At 40.1% G+C, this 20,509-nt stretch overlaps 1 protein-coding gene across 1 annotated transcript in view; it reads left to right on the top strand.

Annotated features, from left to right (window-relative positions):
• Positions 1 to 1,234: 1,234 nt before the first annotated feature.
• Positions 1,235 to 20,509, top strand: part of LOC107120949 (rho guanine nucleotide exchange factor 26-like) — a gene marked incomplete at its 5' end in the record, with an annotated part of 31,177 nt that continues 11,902 nt past the window's right edge. Inside the window, 2 exons of the mRNA XM_015423743.1 lie at positions 1,235 to 1,330; positions 8,963 to 9,117. Of these exons, the coding sequence (XP_015279229.1) occupies positions 1,235 to 1,330; positions 8,963 to 9,117 (251 nt within the window). The remainder of the gene's footprint in view (positions 1,331 to 8,962; positions 9,118 to 20,509) is intronic.

Below are 20,509 nucleotides of genomic sequence, written 5' to 3'. Positions count from 1 at the left end.
AAAAAACTGACTTGATAGGCATTTGCAAGAGAAAGTCGGTGGTGAGAACTGGTGCCCTTTTTTCTGACTGCTGATTTTCTCCTTAATCATGATACCTCAGCAAATGATTTTGGGATTGTATGTTTGTCAAGGTGACCTGTAGTTCTTCCCTGAAGGAAAGGGAACAGCTACAGACTTATCACTATCTTTCATATTTGACAGAAGGACTGGAAACTTTAATAAGGCTGTTTCATATATCACTTTTGCAAGACACAATTTCTCAGTTACAATGGTATCTCAATATTGTTAATATAAAGTAAAGCCTAGTTCTGCGTAGCTGTGTAAAGTGATGAATGAGTTTGTTGTGGAACAAAGACATGCACATTCCAAGACTATTTGTGACAGGAGCCATATGCAGTCTCTTCTCTAAAATAGGCAAATACATCTATATCTTTCCAGTGCTTATTTTCAGGCATTTGAAAATAGAGATGGAAATATGTTATATGTATTTCTGTGAGTTTTTTCTTCCAGTCTTTTTTCCCCTTTGAACAGAACGCAGCCTTTGGCTACAATTTAAGAAGGGAGGCTGTTATTCGGTTGGGTTGATTAGGTTTAGATATTTATGTCCTTTCGTGTTCCACTGAGGACACAAAGCAACTTACAACATTGTTCTCCCTTCCTTCATTTTATCCTCACAACAACAATCCTGTGAGGTTGGTTAGGTGAGAGACCTTGGCCCAGTGTCATCCAGTAAGCTTCTATAGCAAAGTCTGAATTCAAATTTGGGTCTCCCAGATCCTAGTCCAATACTCTTAACTACTATATTACACGGGCTCTCTGAAATAAATAAAATTTATATCAGAACTGACATGTGAAGGGAAAAGTGAGGCTACTAGCTCTTTCCCCATGTGCCATTTTCTTGCTGAATTTTCCCCAGAAGGGGTGAAAGCAGCATGGGGGTGGGAGATGTTTACAAGGAAAATGTCATGAGAAGGAAGTTAAAGAGGACTCTTGTTCTGTAAATCTCAGCTCTGTGGATGAATTTCATTTTTTAAAAAAAGTTGTTATGTACACAGTTATACCCCTGTATTCCAGAATTAATGTGATCAGCATTGCTCATGATGGTTCACTTACAAAAAAGGTTAATTTATAATTTTACCTGTAAAATAGATGCTTGCATAGTTTCCTTAATCCCCTTTCTTATTGTTAAGACTTAATGAAAATCAGCAGTATTGGTTAACTAAAATTTCTTCTTTCCCAGTTGGTTCGGCTCTGCAATGAAGGTGCTCGGAAGATGGAAAGGACAGAAATGATGTACACTATTAATTCCCAGTTGGAATTCAAGATCAAGGTACACTATTTTCTTTCAAACTTTTATTGTACAAGCTTTAACTCTGGTTTACTTTTTTACTATGAGTCTTTATATATGTGAAGATATGTGAAGGTCATTACACATTTTCTAAAAATGCCAAACACGTCCATATTCTGAAAGAAGTTGTAGTGTGCGTGTATATTTATTTAAAAGATTGAAATTATTTATTCCTTACCCTTATATTACACCCTTCTGGGAAGGCTCTGAGGTGACCCATATGGGTAAGGTTACCGCATTATTTTCTGTCATGAAAACCTCATAGGATAAGTTAGGCTGAGAGAGGACATTTGGTCCAAGTTCACCCAATGCTTCATTACCCAAGTTCACCCAAGTTCATTGGTCCAAGTTCACCCAAAGCTTCATTACTTAAGAATATAAGAGAAGCCAATGTTGGATCAGGCCAATGGCCCATCCAGTCCAACAGTCTGTCACACAGTGGCCAAAAATACCAGGTGCCATCAGGAGGTCCAGCAGTGGGGCCAGGACACTAGAAGCCCTCCCACTGTTGCCCCCCACCCCAAGCACCAAGAACACAGAGCATCACTTGCCCCAGACTGAGAGTTCCTATATATACCTTGTGGCTAATAGCCACTGATGGACCTCTGCTCCTTATTTATTTATTTGATTTTACCCCACCCTCCCTGCCGTGGCAGGCTCAGGGTGGCTTACATAAGATGACAATAAATAAAACAACAATATAAATATCAATATAAAACACACAACACAGTTATTAAAAACAATTTACATACCGTAGCAATTCCCTCTTGAAGCCGTCCATGCTTGTAGCCGCCACCACCTCCTGTGGCAGTGAATTGCATAAGTTAATCACTCTTTGGCTGAAGAAGTGCTTCCTTTTATCCTAACCTGACTGCACACCAATTTCATTGAGTGCCCACGAGTTCTTGTATTGTGAGAAAGGGAGAAAAGTAATTCTTTCTCTGTGTGCTCTATCCCATGCATAATCTTGTAAACCTTGATCATGTAACCCCTCAGCTGTCATTTCTCCAAGTTAAAGAGCTCCAAGCACTTCAATCTTTCTTCAGAGGGAAAGTGTTCCAGCCCTTTGATCATTCTAGTTGCCATTTTCTGCACTTTTTCTAATGCTATAATATCCTGTTGGAGGTGTGGTGCCCAGAATTGTACAGTTATGTTAGGTTCCAAGGCCAGCACCTTAATCTCTGTTGCTGTTGTTAGCAATTCAGTCGTGTCCGACTCTTGGTGATTCTATCAGCCAGCTCTCTCCACGTTTTCCAATCTTGTACTATTTCTTTGAGTCATTCCATGCTCAGGCTGGTGTTGACTTTTATGGTGTCTAGCTACCGTGTTCTTTGACGGTCCAGTTTCCTTTTACTGCTACTCAATCCAAGCATAATTGCTTTTTCTAGTGAGTTCTTCTGCATGATATGGCCAAAGTAAGTCAGTCACAGTTTTATTATTTTTCCTTCCAATGACATGTCTGGTTTTATGTGCTCCAGTACTGCTTGTATATCACCTTTGCTGTCCAAGGAATGTGCAGGAGCCTTCTCCAGCACCACAGCTCAAATGAGTCGATTTTCCTCCTGTCTTGCTTCTTCATGGTCCAACTTTCACAGCCATAGGTTGCTATGGGGAACACAGTAGCACAGAATAATCTGCATTTTGTTGCTAGGCTGATGGCCTTGCTCTTCCATATTCAATTCATGCTCATCATTGCTGTGCAACCCAGCATGATTTGATGTTTTATTTCTGGATTGCATTAGCTGTTTTGTTTGATCTGTGATCCTAAGAAAGTGAATTGTTCCTTAATCTCTACCCTAAACTAATTGTTTAGACATGTAACCCAGATAATTAGCCAGTTATAGTTCCGAATCTATTTTAGTCTATTCTGTTTAAAGAAGCCTACCATCTCATAATAAATCTAATATTACTGCTGGATCCTAAATGCACTTGGTGCTCAACAGCAGAAAAGTCAGCAGAAAAACTTAAAAAGCCAGGCCTATGCCCCAAGAAATAAAAGGACTGCATAAAAAAGAGTTCACATTTCAGTGTGTGCATGAGAGATATTTTAAAGTATCGTATTTTTAAAAAAGTCAAAACCAATGCCATTCAATAGCTTTTATTAATATCAACCAAAATAACACAGCACAGTATGAAAGCTTCCAACCACTTCAGAATTTTTCAACAGGCTGGATGTTTAAAACCAAATAGAAAGGGTGGTCTCTCAGGGAGTGGGCGGGGGCAGGATTTGCACTGCAGTCATCAACATGTTGACTTACATGTCCAAATGGGAGCAGTGGGACTTACTCACTAGTAAGTGTGTTTAGAACTCCATCCTTTCTGTACTAAATCTGGAGGGAAACTAATTATATAATGGGTGACACACACATTCTTGATTACAGCAAAACAGCAAAACAAAAAAAAGTTCCCTCTGCATATCTGTAGATAAAGTGTCCTTGCTTTTAAAAAGTAAATAAGTAAAAGTTAGCTCACCATGGATTGTCATGGATCCATTGCAAGTAAAATCACACCCACTGACTCAGGCTTCACTTTCTATTGCTACAATTGGAAGCTGGGCAGCAGGCTCCATAAGGATCCATTGACCAAGTCTTTTAATGTTTCTTTATTTTAATTTGCCTCACCCGCTTTCTGTAGTTTTTCACTGAGCAGCCAAGGACTTTGCCTCAGAAAAAGAGCCTGTACCTTTAAGAAGGAATAATTGGGAAAAACTTGGCTGAGGTCTAGAGAGAGAAGCAGGCAGAAAAACTAAGGTTGGTTAAGGAGGAAGCTGACAGTCTGCAGGCTCTGAACTGGTAATGAGTTCAGTAAGGTTTTTACCTTACTTATACAGTAAAGGAGGCAAGCAGCAAGGAACTGAACGTGGATCAGCCACCCTCTGTTGGCTTAACGTACCAGCCACCCTAGGCTTGCCAAGTCCCCCCAGCGGCGGATCGGGCCCCGGGGGGAACCCCACCCCCAAAGCACGGGATGTGCCCGGCGTCAGCACGTCACCCGGAAGTGATGCGGCCACGCCAGGAGCGGGGCTGCGGTCATCCGAGGGAAAACTCTGTTTCCCTCGGATGACCGCAGCCCCGCCCCCGGCGCACCTGACATGGCCGCGTCACTTCCGGGTGATGTGCTCGCGGTGTGCGCAAGCCGGGAGTCCCCCTCTGTGGCTTAAGGTAGGACTTGGCAACCCTAAGTAACCCCCATTCATTTTAACTGTGTACAGTCTGTAACAGAAAGCTAAGTGAAGCACAGATACCTTGATCCTCCCAAAAACCAAGTCTAATTTCCTTTTTCCACTAGTGTAGAAGTGTTCTTAGACAAATAATCAAAAGTTGCTATATTTTTGAACCATTATCTTATCTCTTTGACTGTGTTCTTTGTTTAGATTTTGATGTAAAAATACTGCCAGATTCTAAAAACTAAAGAGAGTACTTGGTGGTGAAAAATCAAACTCTGCTCTGAGAGGCTGGAAAAAAAATGCACAGACTGAAATCTTGTAGTGACTTATCAAAGTAGTAAAACTATCAAGTGATTGCTTTTCATCCAGAGTCCTAGAAGTTATATACAATGAAAAAATACAATAATTTAAATAAAAATAATAAAACTTAAATATAGTTTAAAAAGTACAGTTTTCATATTGAAAACTAAAATAGTCAAGCATAAAGCACCAAGAGCATAGCTGTTAGAAAAGAACACTCAGGCTGCAATCACACTACAGGCTAAGTGCGATCTGGCTGCACCTCTAATTACACCATTTTATCTTGTAATGGGAAGTTTTCATCAGACATCCCACCCTGAACTGGCTTCACCATGCACTCGCCTCATGGTCGATCATTCAGATAGTTGTAGCATCCTGGGTTTTTTGTTTTTATTTTTTTGCTTTCATCCATGCGCTTAAGCATGCATACAAAGCTCCAGCTCCTTTTTGACATCTCCACAATCCCTCTGCCAAGTACTCCGGCCCCTCTCAGCCTCCTTCCCTTCACCTCTCTTCCTTGAAATACACCGGGGTGTGTGTGAAGCACAGATTTACATGAGAGTAGTCCCATTGACCTCAGTGCATTTACCCTTGTGTCAGGCATGGGATGCTCTAAAACAGCAATTCTGATGCAGAAACAGAGAGGGGGTTGGGGGGATTTGTCACTCAAAAACAACTGCCCCAGGGACTCCCGAATGACTGCTTGGCCATGGTGATTGACAACTTGCGCACATAGCTACCTGATCCAAACACACACACACACACACACACACACACACACACAAAGGAGGTGGAAACAGAAGGGAAGGTTCAGACTTCCCAAATGGCTTAACTTTGCAACAGGGGAGTTCGGACAGCCAGAAATGTGGGGTGAAAGTGCTGGCATCCGTAAAGACTGGACTTTCCCTGTTGTCCATTAACTCTGCTTTGAAGACAGGGCAGAACGGGGTGGTGATGACTGGCGCATGGAAGGCAGATGTCGCTGTCTGATCGTGCTCTTTAAATCCACAAGGGTACCACAACGCTATCAGATCAAACTGCTCATGTGACCACAGCCTCAGAAAACAAACGTTTTCAAACCATCATTAAGAAAGTTCATAAATACTGAACATTTCATATTGAGCTCACCTTTGGTGGAAGCAGATTTGCAACCTTGCTTTTTAGTTAACCATGATTAATATTACTGTAGATGTAACACTGCACTCCAAAAAGTGGAGAGAGGGAGGATATTGTGCGGAGGAAGGGAGAGGGTCATGTCAAGTGCTCTTCTGATGAGTATTGTAGAGATTGAAAATATCAATAATCTAATTCTCAATGTTGCCAAATATCTGGATACTTAAATGCAGAGACTGGAATCATGAACTGACAAGGCAGATCTTTCTGTAAACCTGAGAAAAATCCCAGGTTCGCAGGAAAATCTGAAATCTAAGCAAGCAAACAAACACACACACACAATGTGGGTTAAAAAACAAAACAAAATGATAGCAGCAGCGCCTGTAGTTTTAAGAAAAAATGCCCTCTGTGGTTGTTCCTAGGCGACCACAACAGTATTGTGGCTTTCAAAGTTTGGTTTCTGTCCGTAAAAGGTGGGAGGAGGGGACAGGGCCCTTTCTAGGATTGTTTTGGCCTATGAGTGAGAACTCACCAGGGCCAGCAAGAACCAAAGGACAATTTGATACTTTCCAAGTCCCATGATTTACATAGGCCTAGCTGCCTACTACTGTTCAACAGCAGCCACCACACAAATGCCAGTGTGGTGTAGTAGTTAGAATTTTAGACTAAGATCTGGGAGACCCAGGTTTGAATCCCCATTCTGTCACGGAAACTCATTGGGTGACCTTGGGCGAATTACACATTCTCAGACTAACCTCACAGAGTAGTTGTGAGGAAAAAATAGAGGAGAGGAGAAGGATCTAAGCTGCTTTGGGTTCCCAGTGTGGAGAAAGGTGGAGTATAAATGTAGTAAATAAATAATAAATATAGCTGAAAATAGGGGGCTGCTTAGGTGGGTGGGAAGGAGAGAAGGAAACAGAGAAAGGTGAGCATATTGGGGTTGCCATGAGGAAGGAAAGACAAAGTAATGGGTAGGGGAAAAGGAGATGCCTCTGCAAGTCTTGCAGGTTCCTTATTGAACAACTTGGCTTAGCTGAGATGGCCCAATACAATTTAGCCAGAGTTTTCCCAAGGGGAGGCTGCTAGGGGGAGGAACAGAGGGAAAGCTGAAGACAGAAGCAGGTAAAAGTGGGTTGGCTAGTGAGTGGGAAGGAGAGAAGGAAGGAGGCTGGGGGGTGGAAGGGAAAGAGGAACTAGTGGGGGAGGGGGAAATGAGATGCCCCCTGCAAGTCCTTGTGGGTTCCCTGCTTGTTTGCATTACGTACATGATTTATGTGAAAACACTAACAGGCTGGGATTAGTGATGGGTACTTGACATTTAAGCTTAGTATTCTTTTATATAGTAATGGCCTTTCCCCCTAACCATTTGTAGGTTTCAGACATCATGAGAATAATACATTGTTTGCTTGTGCCTTTTTTCCTTCTATGTTGCCTCATTTTGTATAAGATAAACTGAATATTGCCAGAAAATGTTGTTTCACTGATGAGCCAAGTAATTTCCCAATGGATTGTAAAAATTACCAATGTGCTTGGCAGAATGTCCAGCTCACTTAATGGGAGAGGGGTTTTTTTAATCAGAAAAATGATAAGTGAAGTCCAAATGAACAGTAGAATATATGTGTTCAGGAATTTAGCCAAATACATAAATTGGTTCTGAAAATCAGAAACATACTCAATTCATATAGAAGAAAACTTTAGAAGCATTTCTTAATCGTGCTTATATGAAAACAATGTGTTATTAAATTTATATATTTGGATTTTTGTGTGTGTGCAGTCCGTACGCTGCCACAAATCTCCCTAAATCCATCAAGGCTTTGGCATTATTATGATGCCTTTCACTCTTAATAGAATTGTCTTAAAAGACAATATGATTTAGAGATTTTAATTCTGGATTTTTCAAAGCTGAAATGACTATTTCATCCGGTCTTCTGGAGCATTTCTTCTCTCATTCTGCATTCAAATTCAAAGGCTTGGAAGGAACCAAGAAGCCCCTGAATACCCTGCCGCAACTAGGAGCAGACTAACCATTTAACTTACTGAGAAGTTTCCCATTGGTCTACTAGGGGCCAGGAGCAAATAGAGCCAAGGTCCATCTCAGGCCTTGCCTGGTTCACACCTGTCAGCAGCTTACCAATCACCTTCTCATGCACTGCCATCAGTGTGTGGTAGAAAGCAATGGGTGAGCTAATGCCAATTGCTGGTTCTGTACAGCTCAGGCTTGTACCTCTGCAGAGACCACTCAGCTTGGCTTCTTCCAGGGCCCTTTTAACTTCCCACAAGGCAGCATAATCTACTTAGTAGCCCCCCACCTAGATCCTGGCCCCATGTGCAGAATGTTAGGTTCAGGTTAACAGTTGGTGCTTTGGAAAATAATAAAGGTACAATCCGTTACCTCATGCACATGCAGCCAAAGAGGCATGCACAACAGAATACACTGCAACTCACTTGGCCATTGACTGGATTTGCCTGTTCCATGCATTCTCAAAGCTTGCGTTGCCAGCAGATGTGGAATGAAGTTAGCTGAATCACCCTGTTAGACATATGTACTGATATACCATTCAGGGTAATAGCCAGTGAACCTATACCACACAGTCTTCATTCAGCCAAAGACCAGCAGAAGAGACGGAATTACAAGATGTCATTGGAAGGTACCTGATACAGTAAACTCTCTTAAATTAATCCAGTGCATCTCTAGTCAGTGTCTGAATGGAAGACCACCTTGGAATATAAACCACATTGATACAAGAAAAGTGGAATAAAGAAGTAATGATTTTTTGGAAATGTTCATTCAAAGTAATGGATTTCATAGAAGGGTATGGTCTGTGCCCTAACTTTGCATCACTGTAAGCAGTCCACTGAAATCATCAGCACCATATATTGTTCTCAAAATGTCAAAAAATTCACCTTTTCAGTTTTGATTTGAAGCTTCTAAGTGGAATATAATTTAAAAGATTATAATCAAAATACCCATTTCTCTCCAAAGAAATCTGATTGAATCTAAGAAAAAATTAAATTGCAAATTTCTTACTTTATAGCCTTTTCCATTGGTGTCTTCTTCCCGGTGGCTAGTGAAACGGGGCGAATTGACAGCGTATGTGGAGGACAGTGGGATTTTCTCTAAAAGGACCTCCAAGCAACAGATGTACTTCTTTCTTTTTAACGATGTCCTCATTATCACTAAGAAGAAAAGGTAAGAACTTTACTGAATATTTACTGCTTACAGTGGTGAACAACTATTAATGAATAGCTGCAAAATGCCTCCCCCCTTTCCCTTTAAACTTTATTTTTATTTAGTTATTAACAAGATTTTTACCCTGCGTTTCTGCACCCCCTAAGACCACCAGTGAAGCTAACAAATTAAAACATGAACATAAAAATCTCATCTTAAAAGCCATTAAAACCAGCACACAAATACATCATTAAAACAAGTTAAAACCAGGGCTTAAAATAAGTACAAAAGATAAAAACAACAACAGTTAAAACATTGCGGAGGAAGGAGGGATCACAAGGGCAGCCTCACATAGAGTACACTACAGTAGTTTAATCTAGATGTAACCAGATGTAGCTGCCTAGATGGCTAACCAGCTGAAGCTGGTAAAAGACACTCCTGGATGGCTGATATTTTTCCTGTGACAGATCTGGCATGTAGCAGCAGGATGTTAATCCAAAATAAAGGATTTCATGTAAGGGATGTTCTGATAGAACAACACTGTGTTTTTATACTTTTGACAGTGACTGAGGTGCATGTGTTTATATTTGCTGTGGTAGTAACGAAATGAAATTACCTATTTAGATTCCTTTCCTGTGCCATCCCAAGAGCATGTTCTTATTTACCTGTATGTCAGTTTTTTTCTTCATGACACACCCTAAGAGCTGGTCACTTGGCAACATAAGAGTCACAGGAATTTTAAACCTGAGCTTCCTCTATTCATACTCACTACTGCATGCTACACAATTATTAGCTGTTTGTTTTTTTTTCTGTGTGAAGTCTTAGCTTCATATGCTGATCCTAGAAGCTAAGTTGCCTTTACAGTCAGCCAAACCACTTAAGCTTATACTGCCTCCACTGACTGGCAGTCAGTCTTTGAAGCCTTACGCCAACTCAAATGGGGCCTGGAAATCTCCTGGAATTACAACTAATCTCCAGACTACAGAGATCAGTTCCCCTGGAGAAAATGGCTTCTTGGGAGGGTGGACTGTATGGCATTGTACCCTGCTGAGGTTCCTTCCCTCCCCAAAACCTGCCTACCCAGGCTGCACACCCAAATCACCAGGAATCACCAGTTGACTTTATTCACAAAATTTATATGCCACTTTTGCAACTATTACAAGAGCTGCCAAGGCGGCTAAGACATACAAGATAAAATACATTATAAAACCAATAAAATAAACCCCTCCCCCAAACACACCTCATTAAAACAACTTTAAAAAGAGGATTTTTTTTTTAAAGGGTTAAGATACATATAAAATAGTCAGAATACATACAAAACATAAAACATTGGTTAGGAAGGAGGGATCATTGAGGGAATGCCAAACAAAACAAAAAAGTCTTCACCCACTGGCAGAAGGTGGCAACAGAAAGGGACAGGCAAGTCTCCCTGGGGAGAGAGTTCCAGACAGCTGGCAGTGCTTATCGGAGGCAAAAGTCCTCAACACAGTCACCCAAGATTCTTTCAGCGGGAGATGTTTTAAACGGAATCTGGGATCCTTAAAGACACAAAGTATGTGGTCTAGGCTTGCTCCAACAGCCTTACCTTTTCAAAAATCAGCTAGCTGTTTAGAAGTAATTGGAAGGTTTTAAATAACACTCTGTTTTTAATTAGAAAGGGATTTTAACAGGCTCAGTTTTTAGAATGTCTAGAAAATTCATTGTCCTATGTATTCTAAAATGACTATACAGACTAGTGCTTTCCCGCTGTCTTGTAAAATGTTTATCTATTTAGTCAGACCAACTATTTACCTGTAGATGGGAGCAGAACCAATGAGGACCAATTCGGCACTCATTCCAAAATTAATCCTGTCTGAGATTGCTAACATGTGCCAGAATTATCCAGGAGATTGTGTTGGTTTAACATTGCATGTTTAACAGTGGTTAACATTGTCTGTATATTTAAAGAAAGCATTTGAAAATGCTTCACATACCAAAGGTGTCATTAAAAGAATTACATGTAACACATACATTGAGCGATCAAGCTGAAAGGCATCTGAGCAATGAGACTTATTCAAGTTTAGCTGTAATAAGCTATAAGAAGGATAAAGTATAATCTCAAAGCCTGAGGCATATCCTGATGGATCTTTATGCTTTAGTTGTTTTGAACATCAGTCAAATACATGGTTAGTTGTTTTGGAACCTGTGTCTTTGGTCCTGCATTTCATGTGATGCTATAGGTATATGACCTAATTTGTTTATGTTGTCAGATCTTCAGATTATAGGTGGACTATAATACAAACGAGTAAAATAAATAAATTGTTTGTTTTGGCCTGAATGTTTAATTTTGGGTATTGTTGTTCTACTTTTTCAAGTAATTAATTTATCTTTAATGTGTCCATTGTAGTTAAATTACATGGCATTCTACAATTAGGTTTTAAGATCCCTTTGCAAGGATAAGTACATTGTATGTGGTTTTGAGGAATTCACTTAGAGCCTTTCAGGTTTTTTATTTCTTCACTCTTCTATAAATAGTTCAGGACATGAAAAAATTCAAATATGATTGTTGAATAAAGGTAGCAGAGCATGTTTGAATTAATGAGGAAGTTTAATACCAAGATAAATCATAGCTCTGAATCCACTTGGATGTCAGATTTTCTCCTCTGAATTTGCACCTCAGAGAAGTCAGAGAAAACCCTTAGGCAAGCATCAACTCACTTTGTTGTGTGTGGAAAAGTAAATGCCGGAGATGGAGCCTGTTTTGCCTCCCTATGGGAAATTACTACCCAACCTAGGAGACCCTACATTTTTATGAACATGAGATACTCCCACAATACTGTATGAATAACCCCAGATACTGTATGATTAAACCCAACTGAGGAGCAAACAAGATCTTTTATACAGAAACTATAGGATCTCCCAGTTTGAGCATTTACCTGTAATGAGGATAACTGGATAGAAGAACATGATAAGGGGATTGCCTGAACTGTCCCTGAGGAAAATCTCAGAGGGAGAAAGTAATATTCGTACAAATTCTACATTAGGCTGCAGAAAAAAGAATGGTTTGAAAAAGTTACTTCATAAATTTTTTTAAGCTCTGGCTTGGAGCAATGTTCCCTCTAAGCTATGGAGTCTTGTGAGCAAAAATTCTACTTGGTGAGTTACTGGCATTAAAGTTGTGAGCTCATGATTTGGCTACTGCATAAATTAGTTTGCTCTGGAGCCATCCTTCCTGAACTAAGGCAAAAATGTGCGAGCTGGAGGCTAAAAAACTGTGAGCTAGCTCACACTAACTCAGCTTAGAGGGAACACTGGCTTGGAGTATACAATATTGAATTCATGAGGTGAATTCATATGCCATACTTTGTGTGCAGTTCCCAGGATAAGTAAGTGATGTAAATGTCTGTCAGTTACCACAACACTCTTTTCCTGTTAAGACTGTGTACGAAGTTTTAACTGGAAAGAATGCCTGCGTTTTATTGTGGCAGCCTTTCCTGGTTGGGAAATGGCAAGATAAAGAAATAGTGCCATCTCTAAAATGTCTCATGGAGAAATAATTCCGGGCTGCTATTATAGCCACTTATCCTTAAAGGATCTGAAGGGAGTCACAGTAGCATCCACTGCCCTGTTTTAGGGAAGGATGAAAGCACAGATAGCTTTAAAAGAGGATTAGACAGATTCATGGGGAAGAGGTCCATCAATGGCTATTGGCCATGGTGACTAAACAGAACCTCCATATTCAGAGGCAGTTAACCACCAACTTCAGTTGAAGGGCTTGGCCTCTATGTCCTCTTTATTATCCCTGCAGAGCAACTGGTTGGTCACTGTGTGAAACAGGATGATGACAGAACATTGGCCCAATCCAGTACTGTTTTTCATATGCTCATATGTATGGGCAAAAATAGATAACCCAAAGACGATTAAAAGAAAATGAGATGGTTTGTCTATAGCCTTTTAATAGAAATAATGTTCATTTTTCAGAAAGCGGATTTGTTTCTTTGTTTCTTTATTTAAATACTTTCAGCCCACTTTTTTTTTTAAATACAGTTTTTTATTTTATTGAACTTTATATATACAAACATTTCATCTGTTCAAGTTACATATAAATCAGAGTCATTCATTTCTTGTTTTTTCTTTACAAGTTGGGGTTACTAATTTTCTATCAATTTTTCTATCCACATATATACTTTTTCCCACCTCCTTTCGTGTACCTTTTCTTTTTTATTTTGTATCATTAGACTTAAGTTATCCATTCTAGCTAGTTCCAGTAATTTATGTATTAATTCTTCCCTTGTAGGTATAACTTCAGCTTTCCATTTTTGAGCTATTAGCAGTCTAGCTGCTGTTATAATATAGCTTAATACATACGCATCCTGTTTGTTGTATTCTATCGGTATCATATTTAGCAGGTATATTTCGGGTTTTAGCGCTAGATTTTTCCCCAGGCTTTCTTGAATTACCTTTCTAACCATCTTCCAGAAACTTTGCATTTTGTCACATTCCCACCACATATGATAGAAAGTCCCCTTACACTCTTTACATTTCCAGCACCGGTTTGAATATCCCCCATAACATTTGGCTAGCTTGTCTGGAGCCCAGTGCCATCTATGAAACATTTTATAAACGTTCTCTTTATATGCTACCGCTCTCATATATTTGACTGACTTCCATATACCAGCCCATTTTTCTTCCTCTAATTCCTTTCCTATATCTTTCATCCAAGTGATCATTACAGATTTAATTTCTTCATCCTGTTCATAATCCCTTAGCAGAAATCTATATAGTTTCTGTACTAATTTATCATTCGAGGATAGCCAGATCTTGTCAAGTTCATTATTTTGGTCTTCAAAACCTCTTGTCATATCTTTCTTGTATCTATCCCGTAATGTTATCTGCTCCCACCATGATAGATTATTTTCTTGTCTAAGTTTTTCTTCTGTTTTAAGTTCATTATGTTTATTTAATAAAGTTTCTCTATGCAACTTACTCTTTACCACTTTTGAACCCAGCACCATCCTCCCCAAAAGACACTGGGCAACTATACTTGGGTTTAACTTGGGTTTAACTAGTTTATTTAAATGGCTGGTCTACATCAGAGCATATTTAAAGGCAGGGTGTGCTAGGTAGTCTGCAGCTACTGCCATTAGGCAGTCCACCCAGCTCCAAACATGGCTAGCATTTTTTTTTATCTTCACCCGCACATTAACTGTGCTGAGAGGTGTCAAGCCTCATCTCCTTTCTTCCATGCACTGCTCAAACAACTAGGATTGATTTTTTTTTTTCAAGGCTCGGGCCCCTCTCGAGCCAGTTTAGTGTAGTGGTTAAGTGTGCGGACTCTAATCTGGGAGAACCGGGTTTGATTCTCCACTCCTCCACTTGCACCTGGCTGGATGACCTTGGGCAAGCCGTAGTTCTGATAAGAGCTGTTCTTGAAAAAGACCAGTTTCTGTCAAGAGCTCTCTCAGCCACACCTACCTCACAGGGTGTCTGTTGTGGGGAGGAGAAGGGAAAGGAGTTTGTAAGCCGCTCTGAGACACCTTCGGGTAGTGAAGGGCGGGGTATAAATCCAATCTCTTTTTCTTCTCTCTCGGGGCGAACTCATTCCACGGCGCCCTGCAACTAGGGTTGATTGATGCTGCTCAGCACCAAGAGTCATTGCCATACAACAAATGATGGTCTGTTGCAGGAACATGCATTAATTTCTTCGGCTACACAGAATTGAAGTGGCTTACAAAATAAAATACACTCCACTTCCAAAGAGATATACAACCCAACAGAGACTGCCATACACCCTTGAAGCTGGTGATAAGCCACAGCCATTCCAGGTTGATGTTGGTTCTACCACTGCCATAGCCGAAAGCCAAAGGGCCGAGAGGCAAAAGCTTGTGTCTCTGGCCATGCCCAGGCTTTAAAGTACCTGAAGAAAGGGTTGGGGGACAAATGCTCAGTCTAGGACTTATCCATCTGGATAGGGATTACCAGTTTCCTCCCTCTTATATGTTAACAAAAGTCAATGAGACACAAAAGAAGCATCCTTCCAGGAATCTAGAAATTTGGTATTTACCCAGGAGATGGTTCCAATGGAGAAGAGTAAGTTGCATAGAGAAACTAATGAAGGAGAAGAGTAAATTCCATATAGAAACTATGTAGGAAGCTCTATTGCATACCATATACCTATACAAACATATAATTATCCTCCTGTGTGCTACAAAAATAAATCCCTTGCCCTAAAGTTTAAAATATCATCTTTGATCTTCTCCAGTATGGACCCCCCCCCCCATTATACACACCTTTATGTTGACTTGTTTCTTTTAAAACAATAACTCTTCAGGCTGCTCTAAGGCTTCTTTAATGGTTTGCATACATTTCAAGAAGGCATCTGTAAACATATATGGAGGCAGTGGTTATGGAACAGTCTTACTTCATGTTCTACAATCCCCTGAGGATACAACTAAAATTCTCTCTGTGCCTAATGACTTGTCAGCCCCTGAGATAATCCTTGAAGTGGAATGCAGCTGGACTTTTTAAGTGGGAAGCCAGCCAGAGGTCAAAGAATACTTTGGAATGCTACCTGTCCACAGCTGGTGCTGCATTCACAGGGAAGAAACTGAGAATAATGTTAAGCCTTTGGATTCCTAATTAAACAACTTAAGTAACTGAGGCATCAGTTTAAATAATTACCATACAACTTTTGTGAATCTCAGAGCCAGAAGTTAAGATGGTGTTACCAGTGAAGCAAATCTTTGCATTTTAATGATACAAGAACATCATTGCAAACAGAGGAGGAAAAATAAAATGGGAAAATATACTTATCTGTGGAAGAAGAAAAAATTCTCCCTGTATTCTCTGGCATGTAGTGATGTGTGCATATGGAAACTGAAATGTAAGAAGTAGAACAAACTCAGCACATCTTGTTTCTGTAGTTATAATGAGGGTTTTTTTCTCTCTTTATAAACTGGCTCTTACATATCCATTTTCATATAACGTCTGCTAGCCATCTTCTCCAGAGGAACACCCATAATAGTGCTTATTTTTTGGCATTGATCATATATGGACTGTGTACTGTAAATACATATATCCCCCCTTGGAAATTTGGTTCTCTCATTCCAGAGCAGCAAAGCTCTGGAATTCATTGCTTTTTCGAACTCCAGGAAATGGACTATTTAAGTAAAAATGTCTCTATGATTTTTCATTTAAGTTATAATTTCCCTCTCATGTTTGTTGGAATGAGCAATCAAGCTGAGCTTCCATAAACTGCTGAAGTTTGATTTGCAATAGATACTGCTTTGAATGCCACACAGCCATGGAGAGTAAGAGAGCCTTAGAGTGCTGGTCTTGGGTCTGGGAGACCTGAGTTCACATACCCCTCTGCCATGCTGTGACTGTTACTCATTCTCAGCTTGCCCTTCCTCACAGGGTTGTTGTGAGGAAAGACTGCAGGAGAGTAGAATGACACATGCCATTGATGAAAAGGCAGAACAAAAATGTGCTAAATAAAACAAAGGATAGTTTTATAATGGAGAAAAAAATAGAGATATTTGTGTGTGTTTTGAAGAATTTATAAGTCAAGGGAAAGAACTATGTATGTGGCATTTTGTATGCATGCTAAAAGTAAGGTGCCATCACTGAAAAAGTCTCTGGCACCACCCATTTCACCTGTACCTACAGGCGTGGGGCACAGAAAGCATGGCTTGAGAAGAGGAACATAGACTGGACAATGGAGGAATAGGCAGTCCTTCATTAACCTGGAAAACCAAAACATCTGGCAGAAAGTTACAGACCTATTTCCCTTCTGAGCTCCTGTTATAAACCCCTCAAGAGGCTAATCCTGAATAGAATCAGTGACAGAATTGACAAGCATGTCCCTATACAGCAAGCGGGATTTAGACCCCATCGTGGTTGTGAAGAACAGGCTCTCAGCTTAACAACTTTCATTGAGGCAGGGCATCAGAAGTATCTGAAGACATCAGCAGTTTTCATCAATCTGACTGTCTCCTATGACACGGGATGGTCTGTTGTACAAGTTTTTACAAGTTGTCCCCTGCAGAACATTATTTCAACTTCCAAATAACATGCTGAGCGATAGAACTTTCCAAGTAATTATGGGTCAGTTAATCAGCAAACAGAAGAAACTGAATAATGGTCTACCCCAGGGCTCGGTCCTCGCTCGAGTTTTTTTCAATGTTCCCAATGTTCCCAAGATTATATCCCAGAAGTTCACTTATGTTGATGACATGGTGATTGCAGTAAGGCACAAATCAATTGAAAGAACTGAGGAAATACTGACTAGAGATCTCAAAATTTTGTCTGACTACTACCATAAATGGTGGCTTATCCCAAGTCCAGGAAAAACAGAATGCTCCTGTTTCCATCTCAATAACAATCTTGCCAACTGTGAGCTGGATGTCTATCTTAATGGCACCCAACTTACACACAACCATACATCTAAATACCTTGTCATTACCCTGGACAGGAGCTTGAGCTATAAACACCATCTTAGCAATGTAGCAATGTACCACTTCGATGGGAAGGTATCAGCGTTTCGTGCACCTTGGTGTTTAGTCATGCCGGCCACATGACCACGGAAACGTCTTTGGACAGCGCTGGCTCTTCGGCTTTGAAACGGAGATGAGTACCGCAACCCTAGAGTTGGATTCGACTGGCTTGGGAGCAAAGGAACCTTTACCTTTAGCAATGTAGCAGTGAAAATATGCACGTGAAACAACATTCTCCAAAAATTATATGGTACAATTTGGGGTGTATCTGCTACAACACTTAGATGCTCAGCTTTGGGTTTGGTGTATAGTACTGCGGAATATGGTACTTCTGTGTGGCTCAACAGCCCCCATGTCCACAGACTTGATGTCCAACTCACCAAATAACAAGAACCATCAGCAGATGTATTAAACCCACTCCAACCTATTGGCTACCCACATTGTGCCACATCACTCCCCCGCATCTCCAAAGCCAAGATGCTCTTCTTTGTGGATATAGAAAGATAATCAAAAACAGAGAGTTGCCCACTCACAAAGACATGGCTGGCACAGATCCAGACTAAGATCTCAACACCCAGCAATAAGATCTGCACAAACCCTGCAATCACAAAATTCCATTCTAGGGAATGAATGGTTGTGAACATGGATGCAATCAGTTCCATCCAATATCCATAACTTGATCAATATCAATGAGAGGCCCACAGGACTTGACTTTCCACGTAAAATATGGAAGATGGCTAATTGGCAGTTGTGCAGACCTGTTGTTTAAATGGGGCAAAATACTAGGACCCGAATGCAATTGTGGTGCAGTCCACCAAGCTGTTTTCCATCTGTCAGAGGAACGTGAACATCGTGCTTTCCAGGGAGATGTGACGGTGCTCTTTGAACTCTCCCCAGATGCAACTGAGTGGATTGAAAATCTAGATATTGGTATTTAGGGGGATTGCCCAAGCAGTCTGCATACCCATTGTATCAACTTGGTTACATATTTTATATTATATATGTGTAACTCTGCTATACGATAAATAAATAAATAAATAATGCAGGGTCATGGGGGGGGGACTGTACATATTCCATTTTGTGGCCTTTTGACCACATTGTTTACAGGTTTTTCTCCTCTATACATGTGTGTATGCTAACTTGGGATACATTGCATGTATCTGACTCTACTCATCAAAGTCTATGCAAGTTGCAATAATTGATCTGGTAAATTTTAGCATGTTAGCAATATTCCAGTTTGTTTTACTGCAATAGGACCTCTCCCAATAAAGTTCCTGGTGTTACAGTTTTAGTCTCTATGGATATAGGTGTGCACAAGTCTGATTATACCTAGAAATTACTTGCGTTCCAAAGGGGGGAGTCATAGGCAAGCTTAGAGGCACAGGGTAACTATCAGAGCTCTCTGAAATGAATGTGTAGATGTAACAGCTGTTAGGCTTTGTGTTTTAAAGTGGTTAAGAGTATGTGACAGACAGCATGGGAATTCCATATGATTTACCAAATTATCAATAAAGGAAGGAGAGTTGCAGCTAAGCCACTGCACTTGCTGCACATCTTTTAATTCGGTAGAACTTTTTTGTCTTCCCCTTCTCATTTCACTGTCATATTGGAAACCATCTTTTTCATCCATAAGGTTTTTCCCCATTAAGATCTGAATAAGCATCCTTCTGTTGAACTTCGCCAAGCATAATTCAGGTCTTGTCTATGCTACAGAAAAGGAAGCAATACACAAAGCATTTATTTTTTTATTCATTTGAGTACAAATGTATTTTGTGGGTCAGCCTGCCTCCCCATTCCAAGATCCTCACATCTACTGTAAGTAAAAAAACAAAATTCTACAACTTAGAAAACCTCATTCTAAAACAGGCCTGTACAATCTGGGACCCACAAAATAGAACACAGCCCACCAGCTGCATAAGGGGACCTCCCAGGGACTTTTATAAGCCTTCTAGTTTTACTGCATGCATAAACAGGAGGGCTTTCAGACATCTGGAAAACCAGAATACCACCATGGCTCATATTCTATGTTCTTCTTGGTGGGTAGCAAGTTGGGCACAGCTGTTCTAGAAGAGCTCTTCTTGTGATATAAAGAAAGAAAAGATACCAAGAGTATTCCATAACACCCAGTCTTCATCCCCAACAAAAAGAACATCATTTTCTGTAGTTCATCCTGATGTAGCTGTTGCCTTTGTTATTCTTCCTTTCTCTCTGTTGTTGTTTTTATCCTTGATTCCCATCCCTTCCATCATTCTATTGTTTCTTCCTGTGGGTCCAGTCTTGAGACTGTAAGCTCCATGGGGCAAATGCCTGAAAGTTTGTTTAATTATATTATCCTGTAAAAGTAACATACAGTGCTATGTACACTGATAATGCTGTTTAATTAACATTATTAAATTTTTGTTGCTCATTCTTCACGTTTGAAGAGCAGCAAGAAACATCTTGTAATACCTCCTTCCAGATTTCTTTTTCAGGCTCCATAGACTTTGCAGTATGTTGTTTTCAATGTTTTAATTTTTATTGCCCTAATTTGCTTTTTTAAAAACAAAGCTAGCATTATCCGTGATCTGATGGATGTACTGGATATCATCTGTTCCCTAGTGCAGATGCAGCTATCAGACAGAGTACTGGTTCATGTTTAATGATATGACTTGGCAGATTCAGCTTCCTTGAAAAGAAAACTAAGAAAGGAATTCTGCTTCTAACTTATTCTGAAATATGAATTATGCTTGTGTGTTAGAAAGATCGATAAAATAATAACAGGGCAGCCCCTGTCATCCATTCGTTCTTTGCTTAACATTAGACTAGTCTCCTCTCATTTAAATGGAACAAAGTGAGGGTGGCTCACATCATCAGAAGAACGTTAGAAACATGTAAACTGCATTGCTGAATGGAATTCTGTGGGGCTCAAAGATTAGCTTCATTTGTGTTCTTGGCAAGCA

This window comes from Gekko japonicus, unplaced genomic scaffold (assembly GCF_001447785.1).
Source record: "Gekko japonicus isolate JY-2015 unplaced genomic scaffold, Gekko_japonicus_V1.1 scaffold2048, whole genome shotgun sequence".
Classification (NCBI taxonomy): Eukaryota; Metazoa; Chordata; class Lepidosauria; order Squamata; family Gekkonidae; genus Gekko; species Gekko japonicus.
This window is presented reverse-complemented; position numbering and strand designations above follow the sequence as displayed.